At 44.9% G+C, this 20,014-nt stretch overlaps 2 protein-coding genes across 11 annotated transcripts in view; both read right to left on the bottom strand.

The window, feature by feature from the left end:
- Positions 1-5,899, bottom strand: part of mtmr12 (myotubularin related protein 12) — a 36,599-nt gene extending 30,700 nt beyond the window's left edge. Inside the window, exons 1-3 of one of the 2 annotated variants that reach the window (XM_031816586.1) lie at positions 5,717-5,899; positions 1,493-1,550; positions 1,091-1,230 (exon numbers count right to left, since the gene is read on the bottom strand). In XM_031816586.1, the coding sequence (XP_031672446.1) occupies positions 1,091-1,230; positions 1,493-1,550; positions 5,717-5,788 (270 nt within the window). In that variant the 5' untranslated portion in view covers positions 5,789-5,899. Of the gene's footprint in view, positions 1-1,090; positions 1,551-5,716 lie in introns of both variants that reach the window. The other variant, XM_031816587.1, reaches the window with a different exon arrangement.
- A 1,022-nt stretch (positions 5,900-6,921) lies between these two features.
- zfr (zinc finger RNA binding protein) overlaps positions 6,922-20,014 on the bottom strand; it is a 45,935-nt gene continuing 32,842 nt past the window's right edge. For all 9 annotated transcript variants that reach the window (XM_031816570.1, XM_031816579.1, XM_031816583.1 and 6 more), the window contains 8 exons: positions 17,830-18,050; positions 17,509-17,659; positions 17,231-17,393; positions 13,972-14,063; positions 12,928-13,023; positions 11,566-11,677; positions 11,294-11,391; positions 6,922-9,470 (listed from right to left, as the gene is read on the bottom strand). In XM_031816570.1, the coding sequence (XP_031672430.1) occupies positions 9,285-9,470; positions 11,294-11,391; positions 11,566-11,677; positions 12,928-13,023; positions 13,972-14,063; positions 17,231-17,393; positions 17,509-17,659; positions 17,830-18,050 (1,119 nt within the window). In that variant the 3' untranslated portion in view covers positions 6,922-9,284. The remainder of the gene's footprint in view (positions 9,471-11,293; positions 11,392-11,565; positions 11,678-12,927; positions 13,024-13,971; positions 14,064-17,230; positions 17,394-17,508; positions 17,660-17,829; positions 18,051-20,014) is intronic.

The raw sequence follows: 20,014 nt of genomic DNA, 5'->3' as shown, positions 1-20,014 counted from the left end.
TGTGTATAGTGCATATAGTGCATATCGTGTGTGTATAGTGCATATAGTGCATATCGTGTGTGTATAGGGCATATAGTGCATATCGTGTGTGTATAGTGTGTATAGTGCATATCGTGTGTGTATAGTGCATATCGTGTGTGTATAGTGCATATAGTGCATATCGTGTGTGTATAGTGCATATAGTGCATATCGTGTGTGTATAGTGCATATAGTGCATATCGTGTGTGTATAGTGCATATAGTGCATATTGTGTGTGTATAGTGTGTATAGTGCATATCGTGTGTGTGTATAGTGCATATCGTGTGTGTATAGTGCATATCGTGTGTGTATAGTGCATATCGTGTGTGTATAGTGCATATCGTGTGTGTATAGTGTGTATAGTGCATATCGTGTGTGTATAGTGCATATCGTGTGTGTATAGTGCATATCGTGTGTGTATAGTGCATATCGTGCATATATAGTGCATATCGTGCATATATAGTGCATATCGTGCATATATAGTGCATATAGTGCATATCGTGCATATATAGTGCATATCGTGCATATATAGTGCATATATAGTGCATATAGTGCATATCGTGTGTGTATAGTGCATATCGTGTGTGTATAGTGCATATCGTGTGTGTATAGTGCATATCGTGTGTGTATAGTGCATATCGTGTGTGTATAGTGCATATCGTGCATATATAGTGCATATAGTGCATATCGTGTGTTGCTTCACAGTTCCCGTTGTTCCATAAGTTACTTTTTTTTCTTTAAATATAATTTCACTGCATCAGTTACTTGATGTTTCTAGTTCAGAGGAACTGCCCACAGGGAAGAGAAGAGCCATTCGTCTGGATCTCCGAGGTCTGACGAGATATCCTCTCCCTGAACTGGTCTTTAAAGAACCGTGGAGAAGCTGACAACAAGTTCAGCAACACCCATTGATAGAGGCAGAGAAGCTGACAACAAGTTCAGCAACACCCATTGATACAAGAGGCAGAGAAGCCGCTTTTAAAAAATCTATACTATTGAGACGCACCAAATCGGTCCATGACGAAGTGACCTATCAAAACGGTACATTATTCAACGTGACAGCGGTCCTCACCATCTCCTCAGTGGGCGCCTCGTCACTGACAAAGGACACTCTGAAGTTGGTGCAGAGCAGCACCCCGAAGACGCCTCGCTGTGACAGGTCATCCTGAGTGTATTTCAACACTGTGCTGGCACTGCAGAACACTACCTCACCTGTAGATGGGACAGAGACAGACGACAGGAGACAGACAGACGACAGGAGACAGACAGACAACAGGAGACAGACAGACGACAGGAGACAGACAGGAGACAGACAGAGACGACAGGAGACAACAAGACACAGACGACAGGAGACAGAGACAACAAGACAGACAACAGGAGACAGACAGGAGTTTTTTGAGCAAATCAACTTGATGCCAAATGTTTCAATCATGAAGGAAACTCCAGGTTCTGGAGAGAGGAGGAACTTTTCCACCTGGTAACAAGTCTGGATGTTTCTCTTTTCTGGAGGGTTCCTTCTCTGACTTGATTTCCTGTGTGAAATGACAACAAAAACATTCATATCACTTTACTACCTCAATAATGTTCAAATATAAGAAAACAAACTAAATCACTCATTCAAAAGGATGTCCTTTAAATGTATACAATTAACCAGGAGAATGAGAAAGACTAAATGTGATGTTTATGTTATTTTCTCTTGACAACAAACAGGGAAAGTCTGGTTTTGACATGCCTTCTAGCTAGCTTCTGGTTCTGTGTAAAGCAGTGACCGTAGCCGAGGCTCACTGTAAAGCAGTGACCGTAGCCGAGGCTCACTGTAAAGCAGTGACCGTAGCCGAGGCTCACTGTAAAGCAGTGACCGTAGCCGAGGCTCACTGTAAAGCAGTGACCGTAGCCGAGGCTCACTGTAAAGCAGTGACCGTAGACGAGGCTCACTGTAAAGCAGTGACCGTAGCCACGCCTCACTGTAAAGCAGTGGCCATAGATAAGGATCACTGTAAAGCAGTGACCATAGCCACGCCTCACTGTAAAGCAATGACCATAGATAAGGCTCACTGTAAAGCAGTGACCATAGCCACGCCTCACTGTAAAGCAGTGACCATAGCCACGCCTCACTGTAAAGCAGTGACCATAGCCACGCCTCACTGTAAAGCAGTGACCATAGCCACGCCTCACTGTAAAGCAGTGACCATAGATAAGGATCCTTTTAAAGCTGTCACCATAGATAAAGATCCTTTTAAAGCTATGGGCTACTGGTTTCCTCATACATCTGACACTTCTGGCCTCACAGAGGAAGTCAACTATTTCTGTATTAGTAACTATAGCCCTCCCATTTGTATCTAAAGTCACAGCTAGGCCTAGCTAATGTGAGATGCAAATATAGCCCTATATTCAGTCAGAGATAACAAACAAGCCTACAACATACTGGCCCTTATTCAGCTTGGAGCCTGGCCAGAAAGTAGGCTACTCCTCTTTGTAGTAAAACAGAGTGCCATTAGTAATAGCCCTATATTCAGTTACATCCCTTTCATGTTAACATGTTGTTTTTCTGACAACTTTCTTTCCACCAAACGTAGCGGAATAATGGTCTTGGGCTGTTTTTCACGGTTTGGGCTAGGCACCAGTAAAAGGAAATCTCAACACTACAGCATACAATGACATTCTAGACGATTCTGCACTTCCAACTTTGTGGCAACAGTTGTTTGGAGAAAGCCCTTTCCTGTTTCAGCATGACAATGCAGCCATGCAAAAAGCGAGGTCCATAAAGAAAGGATTTGTCGAAATCGGTGTGGAAGAATTTTGACTGGCCTGCACAGAGCCCTGACCTCAACCTCATTGAACACCTTTAGGATGAATTGGAATGCTGACTGTGAGCCAGGCCTAATCACTCAACATCAGTGCCTGACCTCACTAATGCTCTTGTGGCTGAATGGAAGCAAGTCCCTGCAGTAATGTTCCAACATCTAGTGGAAAGCCTTCCCAGAAGAGTGTAGGCTGTTATAGCAGCAATGTTCCAACATCTAGTGGAAAGCCTTCCCAGAAGAGAGGAGGCTGTTATAGCAACAATGTTCCAACATCTAGTGGAAAGCCTTCCCAGAAGAGTGGAGGCTGTTATAGCAGCAATGTTCCAACATCTAGTGGAAAGCCTTCCCAGAAGAGTGTAGGCTGTTATAGCAGCAATGTTCCAACATCTAGTGGAAAGCCTTCCCAGAAGAGAGGAGGCTGTTATAGCAACAATGTTCCAACATCTAGTGGAAAGCCTTCCCAGAAGAGTGGAGGCTGTTATAGCAGCAATGTTCCAACATCTAGTGGAAAGCCTTCCCAGAAGAGTGTAGGCTGTTATAGCAGCAATGTTCCAACATCTAGTGGAAAGCCTTCCCAGAAGAGAGGAGGCTGTTATAGCAACAATGTTCCAACATCTAGTGGAAATCCTTCCCAGAAGAGAGGAGGCTGTTATAGCAACAATGTTCCAACATCTAGTGGAAAGCCTTCCCAGAAGAGAGGAGGCTGTTATAGCAGCAATGTTCCAACATCTAGTGGAAAGTCTTCCCAGAAGAGTGTAGGCTGTTATAGCAGCAGAGGGGGACCAACTTCATAGTAATGCCCATGATTTTGGAATGAGAGGTTGAGACGAGCCGGTGTCCACATACTTTTGGTAATGTGGTGTAATTAACATTGCCCAAAACACCAGTAAATACTATGTGAAAACAGTATTAGGGAACAACAACATCAAGGCAATATGACTTGGAAGATAAACACTACAAACATATACAGTTGATTACAACATTTTGTCTCGTGTTATCAAGATGTGTGAGAGTGTAAATCAGCTCTTCGTCTGAACTTTGAACCCCCATCATGTTGCTGGCTGCTCTTCATCATAATCAAAACGGTAGTTGGCGTAGCAGGCAGCCCAGTAGCCTAGTGGTTAGAGCGTTGGGCCAGTAACCAGCAGGTAGCCTAGTGGTTAAGAGCGTTGGACTAGTAACCAGCAGGTAGCCTAGTGGTTAGAGCATTGGACTAGTAACCAGCAGGTAGCCTAGCGGTTAGAGCGTTGGACTAGTAACCAGCAGGTAGCCTAGTGGTTAGAGCATTGGACTAGTAACCAGCAGGTAGCCTAGTGGTTAGAGCATTGGACTAGTAACCAGCAGGTAGCCTAGCGGTTAGAGCATTGGACTAGTAACCAGCAGGTAGCCTAGCGGTTAGAGCGTTGGACTAGTAACCAGCAGGTAGCCTAGTGGTTAGAGCATTGGACTAGTAACCAGCAGGTAGCCTAGCGGTTAGAGCATTGGACTAGTAAACGAAAGGTTGGTGGATTGAATCCCCGAGCTGACCTGGTACAAATCTGTCGTTCTGCCCCCTGAACAAGGCAGTTTAACACACTGTTCCTAGGCCATCATTGAAAACACGAATTTGTTCTTAACTGACTTGCCTTGTTAAATAAAATAAAACACAACCCATTGGAGAGCAGCCACTACTCTCTAAACAGCGATGAAAACATCAGGGATTTCTTATTAGGAGATACTGTGTCACCGAAGCTGTTCAAACATTCACTAAATCTTGTAGAGTCACTGCTTTAATCCTGTGCATGTCCACGTTTCTCCTGTTAGCATTACATTAAAAAGTCAGCTTCCTATAAGCTAGGATGTCATTCAGAGGACACACACGACCCCGAACTTGCCTGCTCCGCTTACCACCTACGTTCATTATGTAGCTGGGTTAATAAGTGTTTGGGAGTCAAACTGCAGCCCATCAGCCATTACTTTGCCACACGAATATGGACTACTGGGTCCGTCATGTGATGTTCATAAAACTACGACTTCCTGACAGTGGGATAACAGTATGCTACGGTTTCTATCATGGGATTTTGACTAATCATTCATTGCTGAATGACTGCTGTTCTGTAGCCTACACTGTGTTGCGTTCTTGAATATAATAGATATATCTTGCCCATGTTAAATGCCCTATAAAAAAATATGTTGGCTTCTGCACTTTCTGCTCCGGCTTCCCACGGAAGTTGTGCTGTTCCCATATGTCCACACTTCAGATACGATGTAGGCAACAATGTGCTCAATCGTCATTACAAATTCCCATACCGGATTTTAACTCGATCTACAATGATTTCAGATGGTGTTTTACGGATAGAGAAATAGAAACATATATTGCATGTTTACCATCTATATTTTCTAGTTTGATTAACTATTCCATGCAGATCTGACAGATGAAATGTCACACAAACTCAATGTAAAATAAATGTTTTTTTTAAAGGCTGAGAAACAGGAGTTAACAATGTATCTTGAACTGCCTGTAAAAAGACTCGTCACACAAAAACAAACACTGTTACAGTTGCCAGGGTGTCTGCTGCCCAAGTATTACCGGGGGAAATAAAGCACGATATTTTCTATTCATTGAAAACATGACGAGACACACTATTCTCCGGAGACTAACTGTGTTCCAGGACAAAACAGTCATATCGGATGGCAACGCTTGTTTTTCTTCAACTATGTTTAGCGGGCTACGAGCGGCTTTCCAGTACCCACAACCCCGCCCCAGTCATGTTAGTCAGATAGCAGTAATACTAACTAGTCCGAATCAAATAAAGACAGGCTTTTTATCTCTCTCTCCCTCTCTCTATGTCATTCATCATGCATAATCGCGTACACTAATAAAGCACAATTTAATAAAAAAATATATAACTTACCTCGGGCGTCACATAAGAAACAAACGAAGGTTTGGCAGACTTCCCACCAGCGCTCCCTAAACTACTCAACATTTCTAGAACTTATAGTTGACAACTATCTATTTTCTCTGCCCCCTGAACCCAGGTGGAAATAAGGGGCCAAAACAGAAGAATAACCTGCTTTAACAGAACCCGCCCATCGAACATCCGCATTGGCCTTGTGCCAAGGAGGCAAAAAATGATTCTCGTGATTCTATTGGATGTAAGGTCTATCGGTCTGGTATTTATGCCACCTCCCATTCCCCGTTTGGGACGGGCCGATACTGACAGAGGCGAAGCGAGAGGATTTCATCCATCCACAAATCTGTCAGTTTAAGTGAGACAAACCCTTTTAAAACATTTTTTTTTATATGGCGGTCTATGAGAATGGTCAAATTGACGCAGGCTTACTTGATCACATATATACGTCTCGCAAAATGTTTTTTACAAATGTACTGAAATAAGTGGATGCGTTTCGCATTCAGGCAACTTTGAGAAAAACGACTTAGTTGTGCATGTTGGGCACACGCGTATCTGCCCTCTCATTGGCTAGGATGGTCCCACCTGATCTCACTCGCCCTCAAATCATGGAGGACATGAATTCTAGTGTTAGAGCGGTCACTCGGGAATCTGGTCAATATCATAGGTCATCTTTGATGAACCATCCACTTGAATTGTTGCTGATCTGAATACAGTACATATGACTAGCCTCATTGCTAGTGTGTCTAGTGGTCATAGCTTGGTTATAAACTCGATCTTGGGCTGCTTGGTTATAAACTTATAGCTTGGTTATAAAACTTCATCTTGGACTGAAATTTATTTTTTAAACAAATCAAAATTAACATTTTGTTTATTTGATGTGGCAAGTGGTGCTCTGATTTCATGGTCTGTCAGCAGAGGAAGCAGGCTTTGGAGATCGCATTGTGTGGTCTTCCTGTTTTGAAGGGATAAAAGACCTGTCCGTCTAACCTCACTCATCATATCCTGTTGGGACACTGTCAGTAAACTGTCTTCTGCACAGAGGGAAATCGCTCTATGGTTCCATGTTGTTTCATAAAGCCACTGGGGAACGTCATACAGCTGAACATTAAATGTGGAAAGTGCTGAGGTGGTGTCGCCACACCTTGGATGTGTATGTATATCCTTGGAAATAGGGAGCCAAGACCCAAACAACAAACCCCACTTAGTCCAGAAGTCCTTCATTCAGGAAATGTCTTTATTCCGACCATGGTAAAGTGGAGGTACTAAGACAGACAGACAGACAGACAAACAGGCACAGAGCGAGCACGAAAGGCTGACTGACAGGCAGCACACGAGAGACCGACGAGAAGGGAGGAGAGAGAGAGAGAACTTTTGTTTATCAACTTCACTTGCTTTGGCAATGTAAACATATGTTTCCCATGCCAAGAAAACACCTTGAATTGAGAGAGAAGCAGACAGACCGAGAGAGCGGCAGACAGAGGGAGAGGCAGGCAGAGAGGGAGAGGCAGAGAGGGAGAGAGAGGCAGGCAGAGAGGCAGAGAGAGGCAGGCAGAGAGGGGCAGACAGAGAGGCAGAGAGAGGCAGACAGAGAGGGGCAGACAGAGAGGCAGAGAGAGGCAGGCAGAGAGGGACAGACAGAGAGGCAGAGAGGGAGAGGCAGAGAGGGAGAGGCAGAGGCAGGCAGGGAGAGGCAGGCAGGGAGAGGCAGGCAGAGAGGGAGAGGCAGGCAGAGAGAGAGGCAGGCAGAGAGAGAGGGAGAGAGAGGCAGGCAGAGAGGGAGAGAGAGGCAGAGAGGGAGAGAGAGGCAGGCAGAGAGGGAGAGGCAGAGAGGGAGAGAGAGGCAGGCAGAGAGGGAGAGGCAGAGAGGGAGAGAGAGGCAGGCAGAGAGGGAGAGGCAGAGAGGCAGAGAGAGGCAGACAGAGAGGCAGAGGCAGACAGAGAGAGGCAGACAGAGAGAGAGAGGCAGGCAGAGACAGGCTGACAGAGAGGGAGAGGCAGGCAGAGACAGGCTGACAGAGAGGGAGAGGCAGGCAGAGAGGGAGAGGCAGGCAGAGAGGGAGTGGCAGGCAGAGAGGGAGTGGCAGGCAGACAGAGGGAGAGAGGCAGAGAGACCGAGAGAGAGGGAGAGGCAGAGAGCGGCAGGCAGAGACAGGCTGACAGTCAAACATTAAATGGATCTACGTTTAAAACAACAACGTTACGCTCGTCTTTTTTTAATCCAATCGGTTTTTCAATTTCTATACATTATTCAAATGAACTATATGTACGCAGCGTTAAACCTAGATTTGGGGCAAGCCAACAAATGTCCCATTATGTTAAACCAAAATGTTAAAAGCCAAAATAACAAAATCTGAAAGTGAGTTCTTCCAAACTAAAACAATGATCTATTGCAAGATTATCATCGATATATATATAGATATATATATTAGAGAGAGCTACGTTCAAAACAACAAATTAGGAATCAGTGTTTTCCTCAGAAATGTAGTACAAACACCACAGTTAAGGAGCCTGTGTTAAACACTAGAACACGTTGCAGTCTGGCCATAACAAAACAACAAAAATGGGACAAGACTGTAGCTTTTACGCTACTTTTAACAAGCATCATGACACTTAAAAAGAAGAGCATATTCAAAATGACAGCTCATAGGAAAATAAAACATTTACTGGTGACTGATCCAATTATGTGCTTCATAAATGGGTATTTAAATGTACTACAAAACAGCCAACACTGAATATATGCAACTAGAAATAACATGCATGTGATGCATCAACATTTACCGTAGATCTTCCTGATCTAAAATCAACAACTGGAACAAAAAAAAGAGATCTCACTCTAGTTTACGTTTTCGGGAACTCGGAAAAAGACTGGAAAGTCTGTAACACAAAATAACATCAACAAAGACAGACAATAAGTCTAAAAAGGAGAAGGAAAAGGAAGCCCCGTTGTCGTGGTAACTTCTACTGGGGAAATAGAATCAGCTAGGAAGGAGATGTTTATAGGTCCCAACCACAGGTCATATCAAATCACTACCAAAACAGAACATCGTGGACAAACTGGGTACTGCATTAGGCCTATTCAGTCAAGCCTGGGTCGTATTCATTTGGGACCAAAAAGGAAGAAAACGGACTGACAATAGAAATGCTCAGTTGTTTTCTTCCCCCCCCCCCATTGCAAAATGTTTAAAAACATTCTGTTACGTGCCCAAATGAATACAACCCTGATTTACTCATGGCTTACAGGACCAGGCCCTGTCCGATGTTGGTCTTGAGCATTTACACAAACCCACCTGTAGGTACCAGAAGTACATAGGGCTCGTTCCAGGCAGACTACATTGCAGTGCAGGCATCAACCAATGGTTGCACGCCACGTTATTGCCTGTGCAATCCATCATCAGAGTGCTATATGATTATGGTTAGCGCTCATCTTAAAAACACACATCCAGGTGTCGTGAGATTCCGGCAGGTGAATGCAATGTAGCCAGCCTGAAACGTGGCCACACACACACACAACTTTAAATGAATTGGGGTGGTGGGGTGGTGGAGAGAGAGGGGGGGGGGGGGGCAGGTCCTAGCAGCTGCTGTCGAAATCCTTCTTGTCCTTCTTCCCTTCACCCTCGAATCCGTCCGTTCCGTCGCTGTTGTCACGGCGACGTTTGCGGTTGGTGCAGACGTTGAAGCGGGGTTTCATCTGGGGCAGTGGGTCCATGCCCAGCACCTTGTGGATCTGACGGAAGGCTAGCAGCCGCAGAGCAAACTGGACAGAGACACAGTTGGTCAATAGAAGACATTCCCTCTAGCAGACGGACAGGGAGAGTTAACTACATACAGCACCTTATATTTACGGAGATAATAGGTAGGTATGGTGGCCAGTACCTTACATCCATAATGATATATTCAACTTTACATATGGCCAATACCTTAGATTTCTGTTCAGTTCCACCATAAATGTAAAAACGCATCCATTTCAAAGACTTTACTGAGTTAGTTTATATCAGGAAATCAGTCAATTAAAATAAATTCATTAGGCCCTAATCTACAGATTTCACATGACTGGGAAGACAGATATGTTGATCACAGATACCTTTAAAAACAAAAAAAGGTCAAGGGTGTGGATTAGAAAACCAGTCAGTATCTGGTGTGACCATTTGTCTCATGCAGCGTGACACATCTCCTTCACATAGAGTTGATCAGGCTGTTGATTGTGGCCTGTGGAATGTTGTCCCACTCCTCTTCAATGGCTGCGGAAGTTTCTGGATATTGGTGGGAACTGGAACACGTTGTCGTACACATCGATCCAGAGCATCCCAAACATGCTCAATGGGTGACACGTCTGGTGAGTATGCAGGCCACGGAGGAACGGTGACATTTTCAGCTTCCAGGAATTGTGTACAGATCCTTGTGACATGGAGCCGTGCATTATCATGCTGAAACATGAGGTGATGGCAGCGGATGAATGGCACATCAATGGGCCTCAGGATCTCTTCATGGTGTCTCTGTGGAATCAATTTCCATTGATAAAATGCAATTGTGTTCGTTGTCCGTAGCTTATGCCTTCCCATTACCATAAACCCACCGCCACCATGGGGCATTCTGTTCACAATGTTGACATTAGCAAACCACTCGCCCACACGTCTGCCATCTGCCCGGTACAGCTGGGATTCAGCCGTGAAGAGCTTCTCCAGCCAGTGGCCATCGTGCTGAAGCATTTGCTTTGCTTTTGTCGGATTACGAAGCTGAACTGCAGTCAAGAACCCTGGTGAAGACAACGAGCACCCAGACGAGCTTCCCTGAGACGGTTTCTGACAGTTTGTGTAGAAATTCTTTGATTGTGCAAACCCACAGTTTCATCAGCTGTCCTGGTGGCTGGTCTCAGACGGCAGGGGAAGAAGCCGGATGTGGAGGTCCTGGGTTGGCGTGGTTACATGCAGTCTGCGTTTGTGAGGCCGGTTGGACGTATTACCAAATTCTCTAAAACGATGTTGGAGGCGGCTTGTGGTAGAGAAATTAACATTTTCTGGCAACAGCTCTGGTGGACATTCCTGCAGTCAGCATGTCAATTGCACGTTCCCACAAAACTTGAGACCTCTGTGGCATTGTGCTATGTGACAAAACTGCACATTTTAGAGAGGCCTTTTGTCCCCCAGCACAAGGTGCACCTGTGTAATGACCATGCTGTTTAATCAGCTTCTTGATATGCCACACCTGTCAAGTGGATGGATTATCTTGACAAAGGAGAAATACTCACTAACAGGGATGTAAACATATTTGTGCACAACATTTAGGAGAAATCAGCTTTTTGTGCAAATGGAATATTTCTGGGATCTTTTATTTCAGCTCATGAAACTTTACATGTTGCCTTTATATTTTTGTTCAATTTATTTCATACATTATATTTACAGTACCAGTCAAAAGTTTGGACACACCTACTCATTCAAGGGTTCTTTATTTTTTACTATTTTCTACATTGTAGAAAAATATTGAAGACATCAGAACTAGGAAATAACACCTATGGAATCATGTAGGTGTGTCCAAACTTTTGACTGGTACTGTGCATTCTATACACGTGTCTGTCAGTACCTGGGCACTTGAGGTGATGTCCTCTCTGTGTTGCTCCTCCATGGCTGTCAGGGTATCAGTGGGGTTCTTCTCACACGGGTCGACCAATCCCGGGCCACCTAGAGGACAATCAAACACACCTATCAGCACTCTGCTAATGCCAACACACCATTAACCCCACCCAACTACGCGAAAGGCTGATACGATCATCAACAACAACAAAAAATGTTTCCCATGATGATATGCGAAATAGTCTGCTATAAGAGTAAAGAAAATAAATCGGTTAGACTAACCGGGTAGCAGAATCCCAGAAGAAATACATTCAAAGACTCGTCTCAGTGCGTCGCCTGGGCTCAGGGGGCCAGAGGCACTGCTAATGGTCTTCTCTACCAACAGCTCCATGGCCTGGAGAACAAGGGAAAGAGAGGGGATGGAGCAGAGGGGGATGGTGGAGGAGCAGAGGGGGATGGAGGAGGGGGATGGTGGAGGAGCAGAGGGGGATGGAGGAGGGGGATGGAGGAGGAGCAGAGGGGGATGGAGGAGGAGCAGAGGGGGATGGTGGAGGAGCAGAGGGGGATGGAGGAGGAGGATGGTGGAGGAGGATGGTGGAGGAGGATGGTGGAGGAGGATGGTGGAGGAGCAGAGGGGGATGGAGGAGGAGGATGGTGGAGGAGGATGGTGGAGGAGCAGAGGGGGATGGTGGAGGAGCAGAGGGGGATGGTGGAGGAGCAGAGGGGGATGGTGGAGGAGCAGAGGGGGATGGAGGAGGAGCAGAGGGGGATGGAGGAGGAGCAGAGGGGGATGGAGGAGGAGCAGAGGGGGATGGAGGAGGAGCAGAGGGGGATGGAGGAGGAGCAGAGGGGGATGGAGGAGGAGCAGAGGGGGATGGAGGAGGAGCAGAGGGGATGGAGGAGGAGCAGAGGGGGATGGAGGAGGAGCAGAGGGGGATGGAGGAGGAGCAGAGGGGGATGGAGGAGGAGCAGAGGGGGATGGAGGAGGAGCAGAGGGGGATGGAGGAGGAGCAGAGGGGATGTAGACGTTTAAACTCCTCATTGAGTGAATCTAAAGTATTTTGGATCGGTCCTTGCCACCTCACGTCAGGGAAAGACACTTTTTACTACTGAGTTGCAGCCAGTGTGGTCGTCCCAAGTTAACACATCTACTGTTCGACACTCGAACGCATGAACTTAAAGGGATAGTTCAGGATTGTCAATGAAGCCCTTTTGTCTACTTCCCCAGAGTCAGATGCACTGTAGGATACCAGTTCTGCGAGCCAATGCTAACTAGCGTCAGCGCAAAGACGAGGTCTACAGGAACAGCGAACGTGCTAGCTGTTCCCAACAACTTACAGTCATTGCACTAACGCTAGACTCTTCCTTCAAACAGAACAAAGACAAAAACTGTTAAAATATTTTTTTAAATGGTATCAACAAGTTCATCCAACTCTGGGGAAGTAGATAAAATACTTCAATGCTAAAATCCCCAACTATCCCTTTAATTGACCTATATGGTCGGTTTCCCAGACACAATAGACTGGGCTTCATCTGTGTCCAATACACCGGCCCATTAAAGTCCAATACTTCTCTAACAACATCTAAAAAAATAAACTCATGAGACAGTTGTCGACTCTAGCGTTAGCCTGATGATAAACTCACCCAGCTGGGGAAGGCGGACCATGTGGGGACCCTCTGACAGAGGTCACGCAGGATACGAATAACAATCACACAGGATTGGAGTCCGTTCGCTCTAGCCTTGTGGAGCAACAACACGTTTAGTTTAGTGATAACAGAAGGGAGCAGACAGACTATTATAGGGTACATTACAACAGGTCTGTCATAGAGGGCCAAACACTACTGTACACAATGGAAGCTTGTGATAATTAATTGAGTTTTCAAATCAACCTAATTGTCCATAATTGGTTGGAATCAGCTGCCATTTCCAGGAGTATTTCACCTCATAACATTAGTAAAAAAAAGATTTAAAAAAAAGAGAGCTCACAGTTTGCAAGATGAAACAAGAAAAAGGTTTACATTTCCTTGTCATCTTATAAACCCTGACTTCTCAAGTTGATCAAGTGTTTGACAGAAGCGTCAGGTACAGAGTTTGTGTTTGTAAAGAAGATCAAGGTTAGGGACTGTGAGAGGGGAGGGAATCTGCTTTACCGGTGTGTTAGCTTTTTCTGCCATTGCAGCGACACAGTAAAACTAAATAATTAAAATAAAAAAATCAGATGTCCCGTTTCTCTCAATCCCTATTCTTCTATTAAAAATAAATACAAGATCACAAGATACTAATGCTCAACATGGAAGCTCTTATCAGATCTTATGCAAAGATATCTCTGCAGCCTTATGGAATCATGTTTTAACTGACAATATAGTCTGGAAGGGAAAATAATGAAATCATACAAGGATGCCAGTTTTTTTGAAAATTATAAAAAATCATTACTAAAGTTCAACAATAAATATAAAAACATTAAGATTGAATATTCAAATCTGGTTAGATTCTTTATCATTACGTGTGTGGCATCATTGAATTGATCTTTTTCAAACAATAATTCAACTGTTATCAGGTATTACTGTGTGTTTTTTGTTGTGGGAAGTGTTAAAATTCATTATGAAAATAAAATTCAAACAAAGGAATCAAAAAAACTATGCATCTCATAAGGCTACAATAAGAAGGTAAGATGGATGTGTCCGAACCTGGAACCACTTAGCGTGCCGCAGAGCCGCCAGAGCGGCAAGGCATTTTAGCCTGTCCAAGACGTCCTCTGGGTCTTTCACCAAGGTTACATCTAAAAACGGATGAGTCCAATTGTCAAAATGGTGGTCGGTTGAGGTGTTGAGGAGGAACGGGTGTTTGACCAGGTAGAGCAAGACTCATTAACAAGAAGACACAAACACATTGCCACACATACCAAGATAGGGATTCAGTAAGGAACCAGGAAGTGAACTAGATAAAAAGGTCTAATCTGATTGGCGTTGCTGCCAAATAAACCAATGCGCAACCTGACCTCATTGAAATGACCAAGGGTTTGGAGATGTAGAGTGTGACGTATGTAACATTAGGTTTACGCTGGTGTGAGGTAAAGGGAAGGGGAATTACGGGACTGGCGTAAAATGCTGAACCAAACCTCGAGAGAATAGAAGCAGGATGAGTGACGGGATACCACCAGAGCATCAACAGCCTGATCATTATCTAACTCAGGCTGACCTAGTGTCGGCTGGTACCAACAGTTATTCATTTGATCAAGTAACTGAACTGTATGTAGGCCTATTGTTATCATGTGCTGAAATGTAAGCCTTAACAGAAGTTTCAATCTCAAAAACTGAGATATAATGTTAGCTTGTTCAAGTAAGCAACGTTACGCCAATCATTTGTCACTTTCAGTCTTAGATCTTCTGAGATGACACTGGACGGATACTCTAGGGGGATTCCAATGGGTCGTTATTCTGGGCCCTGGCGCATTAGTCTGGGCCCTGGTAACTAATAACAGAAACAGAGGAGAGAGGTCAGTACAGGAGTGTTAACTGAGCTGATTTCTAACAGTGGCATGGCAGTGATAGGTGTGGCAAAGTGTTTGGGTGGTGGGGGGGGGACCTTGGTCAAAAATCCTTCCGGAGGAGCTGGTTGGCTGGGGGGGGGGTGGCCCGAGGTTTGATTGGATGGGGGGGGGGCGGGGCCCGAGGTTTGAACCCTCCCACATACTGGAGACTTATTTTTTGAAAGATAAAACAATGAAAAAGAATAGAGGGCTTTGGGGACTGGTGAAGAAAACTACAAATTATGTTGCAGCAGAAAAACTACAAACATGGAGGCTCCCAGCAGAAAAAAAGAGGGGTTAGATCGGACATCGTTGCATGCATAACTGGCTGGATTAAAAATCAGTAGGTTGGGCATGAAACCAACAGACAGATACATCACACTAACTGTATACTGCTCTGCAGTACCTGGGTCCAACCACAGTCTGCCAAAGCCTTCATTCCTGGCCTACTGAAGTCTACTGCAGGCTGGCCACACAGCGTCCCCATGTTGCACCTTTATGCTGAAGTGTGCACTTGCCCACTTCCTGAAACTGGATTTAACAAAATGGATACCCTCTCTGGGCCACTCCAATCCTTATGCTTTCAAATCCACTTTCTGAAACTGGATTTAACTAAATGGATACCCTCTCTGGGCCACTCCAATCCTTATGCTTTCAAATCCACTTTCTGAAACTGGATTTAACAAAATGGATACCCTCTCTGGGCCACTCCAATCCTTATGCTTTCAAATCCACTTTCTGAAACTGGATTTAACTAAATGGGTACCCTCTCTGGGCAACTCCAATCCTTATGCTTTCAAATCCATTGACAGAGTGTGCATGTGCACACTTCTGGAATAGGGTGAGAAAAGAAAAAAAAGTTGGCACAACAAAACATAAGAGGCGTGCTAGATAGATACAGGAGCTTAGCAACACTCACTCCCACCCCTCCATTGTCAACGAATGCAGAGAATGGATCACTTGATCAAAAGGGCTTTTACGTCATATCTTTTTTTTGGGGGGGGTTTGTTAACAGCATGATTAGCTACAAAAAAAGGACAGATCTGTCTGTGCATAGGCTTCTGTGTGGAGGGGGACACCAGTTCACTCAGGGAGCATGTAAGAACAGATCACCTCCTCGCGACCAGACCAACATAAGATTTGTTTCCTGTGGGGATGTGTGAACCCATTTCTTGTCTTTGTGTTCTAGAACAGTCTGTGTTCTAGAACAGCTTGCCAGTGTTCTAGAACCATCTGTGTGTGTTCTGTAACAGTCTTCTGTAACCCTGTTCTTTCTGCTCTTCTCATTTGGCCAAATCCTAACCTGACAAAACGCCCGCTCAACTCAAACTTCCGCTAAAAATCTCTCCAGCGACATCAATCTACGCACGATTTGTGCAGAGCTCTGAGTTGTGTGACGTTTCGTAAGTCAGGATTCGGTGCCTCTCCGTTTCCCAATGGGTCTTTCATTCCTTTTTAATATCTGTAGAGAATAACGTTCCTCTGATGTATGTAGTTCTGATCTAAGAGCGCTAACGATTGACCCGGGGTGGGAGGGTTTATCGTAGTGGTGTGACGGTGGAACAAACGCCCCTGGGAATACAGGAAACAAAAATTAAATCTTACCTGGGAACTAAAAACTAGTCTGAAAATGCAAACACTGTCCATGCTTTGTTTTGTAGGGGACAGCATTACAAGACGCACTGAAGGAGAGTTCCAGATAGAGGAAGAGCTACACTGGTGGCACGAGGAACCGTCAAGACTTTACTGAGTTTCTACAAATACGTTTTTCAATGATGAGCCTTTGGTATATCATTCAGGTTGGTTTTAAGATACGAAAATACAAGTCAAAAAGATGGCTTCTCTGCCTTCAAAAACAGGACTTGGACAATTTGAACGGATCCCCAAAACTTTAGTTCTTTGCATACTTCCCTTTAAACACGGGTTATGATATTCTGTGAATTAAAACGACAGAATATTGACCATTTAGTACTTCTCTAATCCCAACGTTTAAAAATAAATAAAAAAATCTGACTATTGGACCTAGAAATCCTAAAGGCCTTTTGACACAGTTTTATGATGACCAATCATCTCATGCCATGACAGAGCTCAAGCGCTTTCATTGGTTGAAGTTGAAAATGATAACTAGAGTCTATAAAAATGACAAAACTGTGAGAAAGGCTCAACAGGTCAAATCTGAACTTCGTGCCACAGCTGGAAGTGCCACCAGGGTAGGTCTCCTCGGATAATGGATCTTACAGGGTGCATTCATTCGGGTACTGGGTGAGCGGCGAACTTTAAGACCATTGGAGAAACAGGACCATTGAAATAGTCCCAAAATGTGCAAACCCCACCCTGAACACACTAATGCACCCATAGCTAAGTGGCAGAGAGAGAGAGAGAGAAAAGGGAAGGAGAGTGGGCGATGTCTTTCCAACCTCCGTCCCGTGGCGGGGGTGTGGTAGGGGTCTCCTCCTCCTCTCGGATGCTGGGGGAGGTCAGGGTGATGGTGACTGTCATTTTGGGGTCGGCTTCTGACGTCAGGATGATGGAACAGTTCTCGATGGAACCCTTCACCTCGTACTTCTCTGGGGTCACCACCTGGAGGGAAGAAGAGCGAGAGAGGTAAGTGTGCGGGTATCGTTGGTGTGTGTGGGTGGGTATCATTGGTGTGTGTGTGTATATTGTTAGGGTGTGTGTGTGTGTGTGTGTGTACCGTCAGCTGCTTGGGAAGATGCTCCACTATGCGGCTTAGCAGGTTCTTGGTGGGTTTCTCTGAGCAAAGCAGGACCAGGTTGACATTGTTGTCTCCACAGAGCAGCAGTCCTTTAGCCAGGACCCCCACCCTCATCACCCCCTTCAGAGCTCTACAGGAGGGAGGCGTTCATTATCTAAATGTTAGAAAACCGACTGAAACAGAGCAGCACCCCCATCCTCATCACCCCCTTTCAGAGCTCTGAGGAGACAAACATTCAGGGTTGAGTTTCCCCAACTTTCCATCTATCTATCTATCTATCCATCCCCCACTCATCCTCACCGGTCTTGGGGAGTCTTGGGAACCTCTTTTGTATCCTTGTCCTCCCCAGTAGTCTCCTTGGTCTTGTCCTGGTCGATGATGATGTCTGAGACCAGTTTGAGGGCTCTCTCTGTGATAGAGACGATCTTCTGGATGGCCTGCAGCTCGTCCTCAGAGGGGTAGATGGTCGCGTGCTTCGTCATCACGTAACGGTCGTCTGAGGAGTCCGGCCGACGGGGAGGCTGCGAGGTAAAGCACAACGAAAGGTCTCAATGCCACAGCAGTGGTAAGGAAGGGGGTTAGAAATGATTAGTTCTTACCATATAGTCACTGGACTCTAAGGCAATAGCTAAAGTATGTGTCGTGGAAAATCCTGTGTTTTACTGTTTAAATAATTGTCTCTTGTTATATGCTCGTGTTTTTTCTAACCTGATACAAACTTAGGACTTAGCCACAAGACTGGGCGTGTAGCTAAGATCTGTTTAGGTGCGACTGCAGCATGTGACATCCCGTGGGTTTACCATCTGCAGGAAGTCAGCTGTGTGGTACCTTGCAGGAAGGAGCAGTGTGAACTGACAAAAACGCCGTTATACGGTCGAACCTTCTTAATATGCACAAACAAACCGCCTTTTAAAAACACTGTTCCGCCCGTTTCCATCTGCTAAACTGCCAAGAGGTTGCGCTTTTTCCTATAAAAGCAGAGACCCGACTATGTTTGTTAAGCTTTCAACTGAATCACTTTTGGCAGTGGTTAATTCCTTCATTTTTTCAAATCTTAAAGGTTGTTGTGAGAGGAATCTACAGTCTCCCTCTTCCTGTAGAATTGCTACGACAATTTAGCGACGAGGATGGGATGGCTAATTGCTCCACAAGGAGACAAAATTGCAAAGGATCCCACACCAACTGCAAGGGATGCAAGGGAGCCCACACCAACTAAAAACAGAGCAGAAAAGGGACCCGCCTCGGACCGGCAAAGAGTGGATACGCCATTTTCGGACAGGTGAGACCGATATTATTTTAGACATCACAGAAAATCCTGTTCTGGGAACAGTTGTGGGGTATTTTATTGTATCAAAAGATATTATATGATATAAACTTTGTTGTAGCAGAGTTATTTCTGAATAGGAGAAGTCCTAGAATCTTTCATTAGGAAATCCTATAATAAAAACAGATTTTTTATTAAAGATAAGTGATTCTAGGGCAAACATCCTGTTGATCTCCAATTTGGATATTTTCGTTGAAGCAGAAGTCTTCTGGTCAGAGACAAGGGGTTGTGTTTCTCTGTTGAAGCAGAGAAGTGGTCATGGGATGACCTGACACGGTTATGAGTTGTGATCCCAGGGTACAATCCTGAGATAAGAAAATATTCCTACTTCTGCAGCTAAGAAAAACAAACAGAAAATGTATTCAAATCAGTGTACTGGTAAAACAGTAGGTTATGATTGGGAAACCAGCTATAAAATGGAAAACCTACATGGGAAATTTGCCCTAGAATTTGCATAGGAGAAACTACCATGTGGGTATAACATTTAAAATGACATACATACATACATACATACATACATACATACATACATACATACATACATACATACATACATACATACATACATACATACATACATACATACATACATACATACATACATACACTTTAAAATATATATATATATATATATATTTTAAAGTGTGTGTTTGGTTGGACGACGACTCTCGTTTGATTTATTACTTTTTAAGATGTATTTTACTAAGAAACTCAGTTTCTTATTTACAATGACGGCCTACCCAGGCCAAACCCTCCCTGGACGACGCTGGGCCAAAATTGTGCGCCGCCCTATGGGACTCCCGATCACGACCGCTTGCAACCTTCCGGTTACTAGTCCAACGCTCTAACCACTAGGCTACCCTTATACCCCTGTATCCACTGCACCAGCCCTGGTTGTCTTACAGCAACTTGCTCAGCCGTCTCCTCCACCGCAGCTCTACCAGCAGACCGAGGAGTCCTCAGAGGCGGCCCACGGGCAGTGGAAATCCGTCCCGTGCACAGCCCACATTGAGTCCCGTTCTCTGGTGTTGATGGACTCTGGGAACTTAGTCCACCATCGACGTTGACCCCTCACCACGCAGCTAAGTCCCTCACCCCCAACTAACATGTAAAAAAAGGGGGACCCGAACACAACCTTTCTCCAGGCACCTCTGGTAACGT

Source organism: Oncorhynchus kisutch, linkage group LG3 (assembly GCF_002021735.2).
Source record: "Oncorhynchus kisutch isolate 150728-3 linkage group LG3, Okis_V2, whole genome shotgun sequence".
Taxonomy (NCBI): Eukaryota; Metazoa; Chordata; class Actinopteri; order Salmoniformes; family Salmonidae; genus Oncorhynchus; species Oncorhynchus kisutch.
This window is presented reverse-complemented; position numbering and strand designations above follow the sequence as displayed.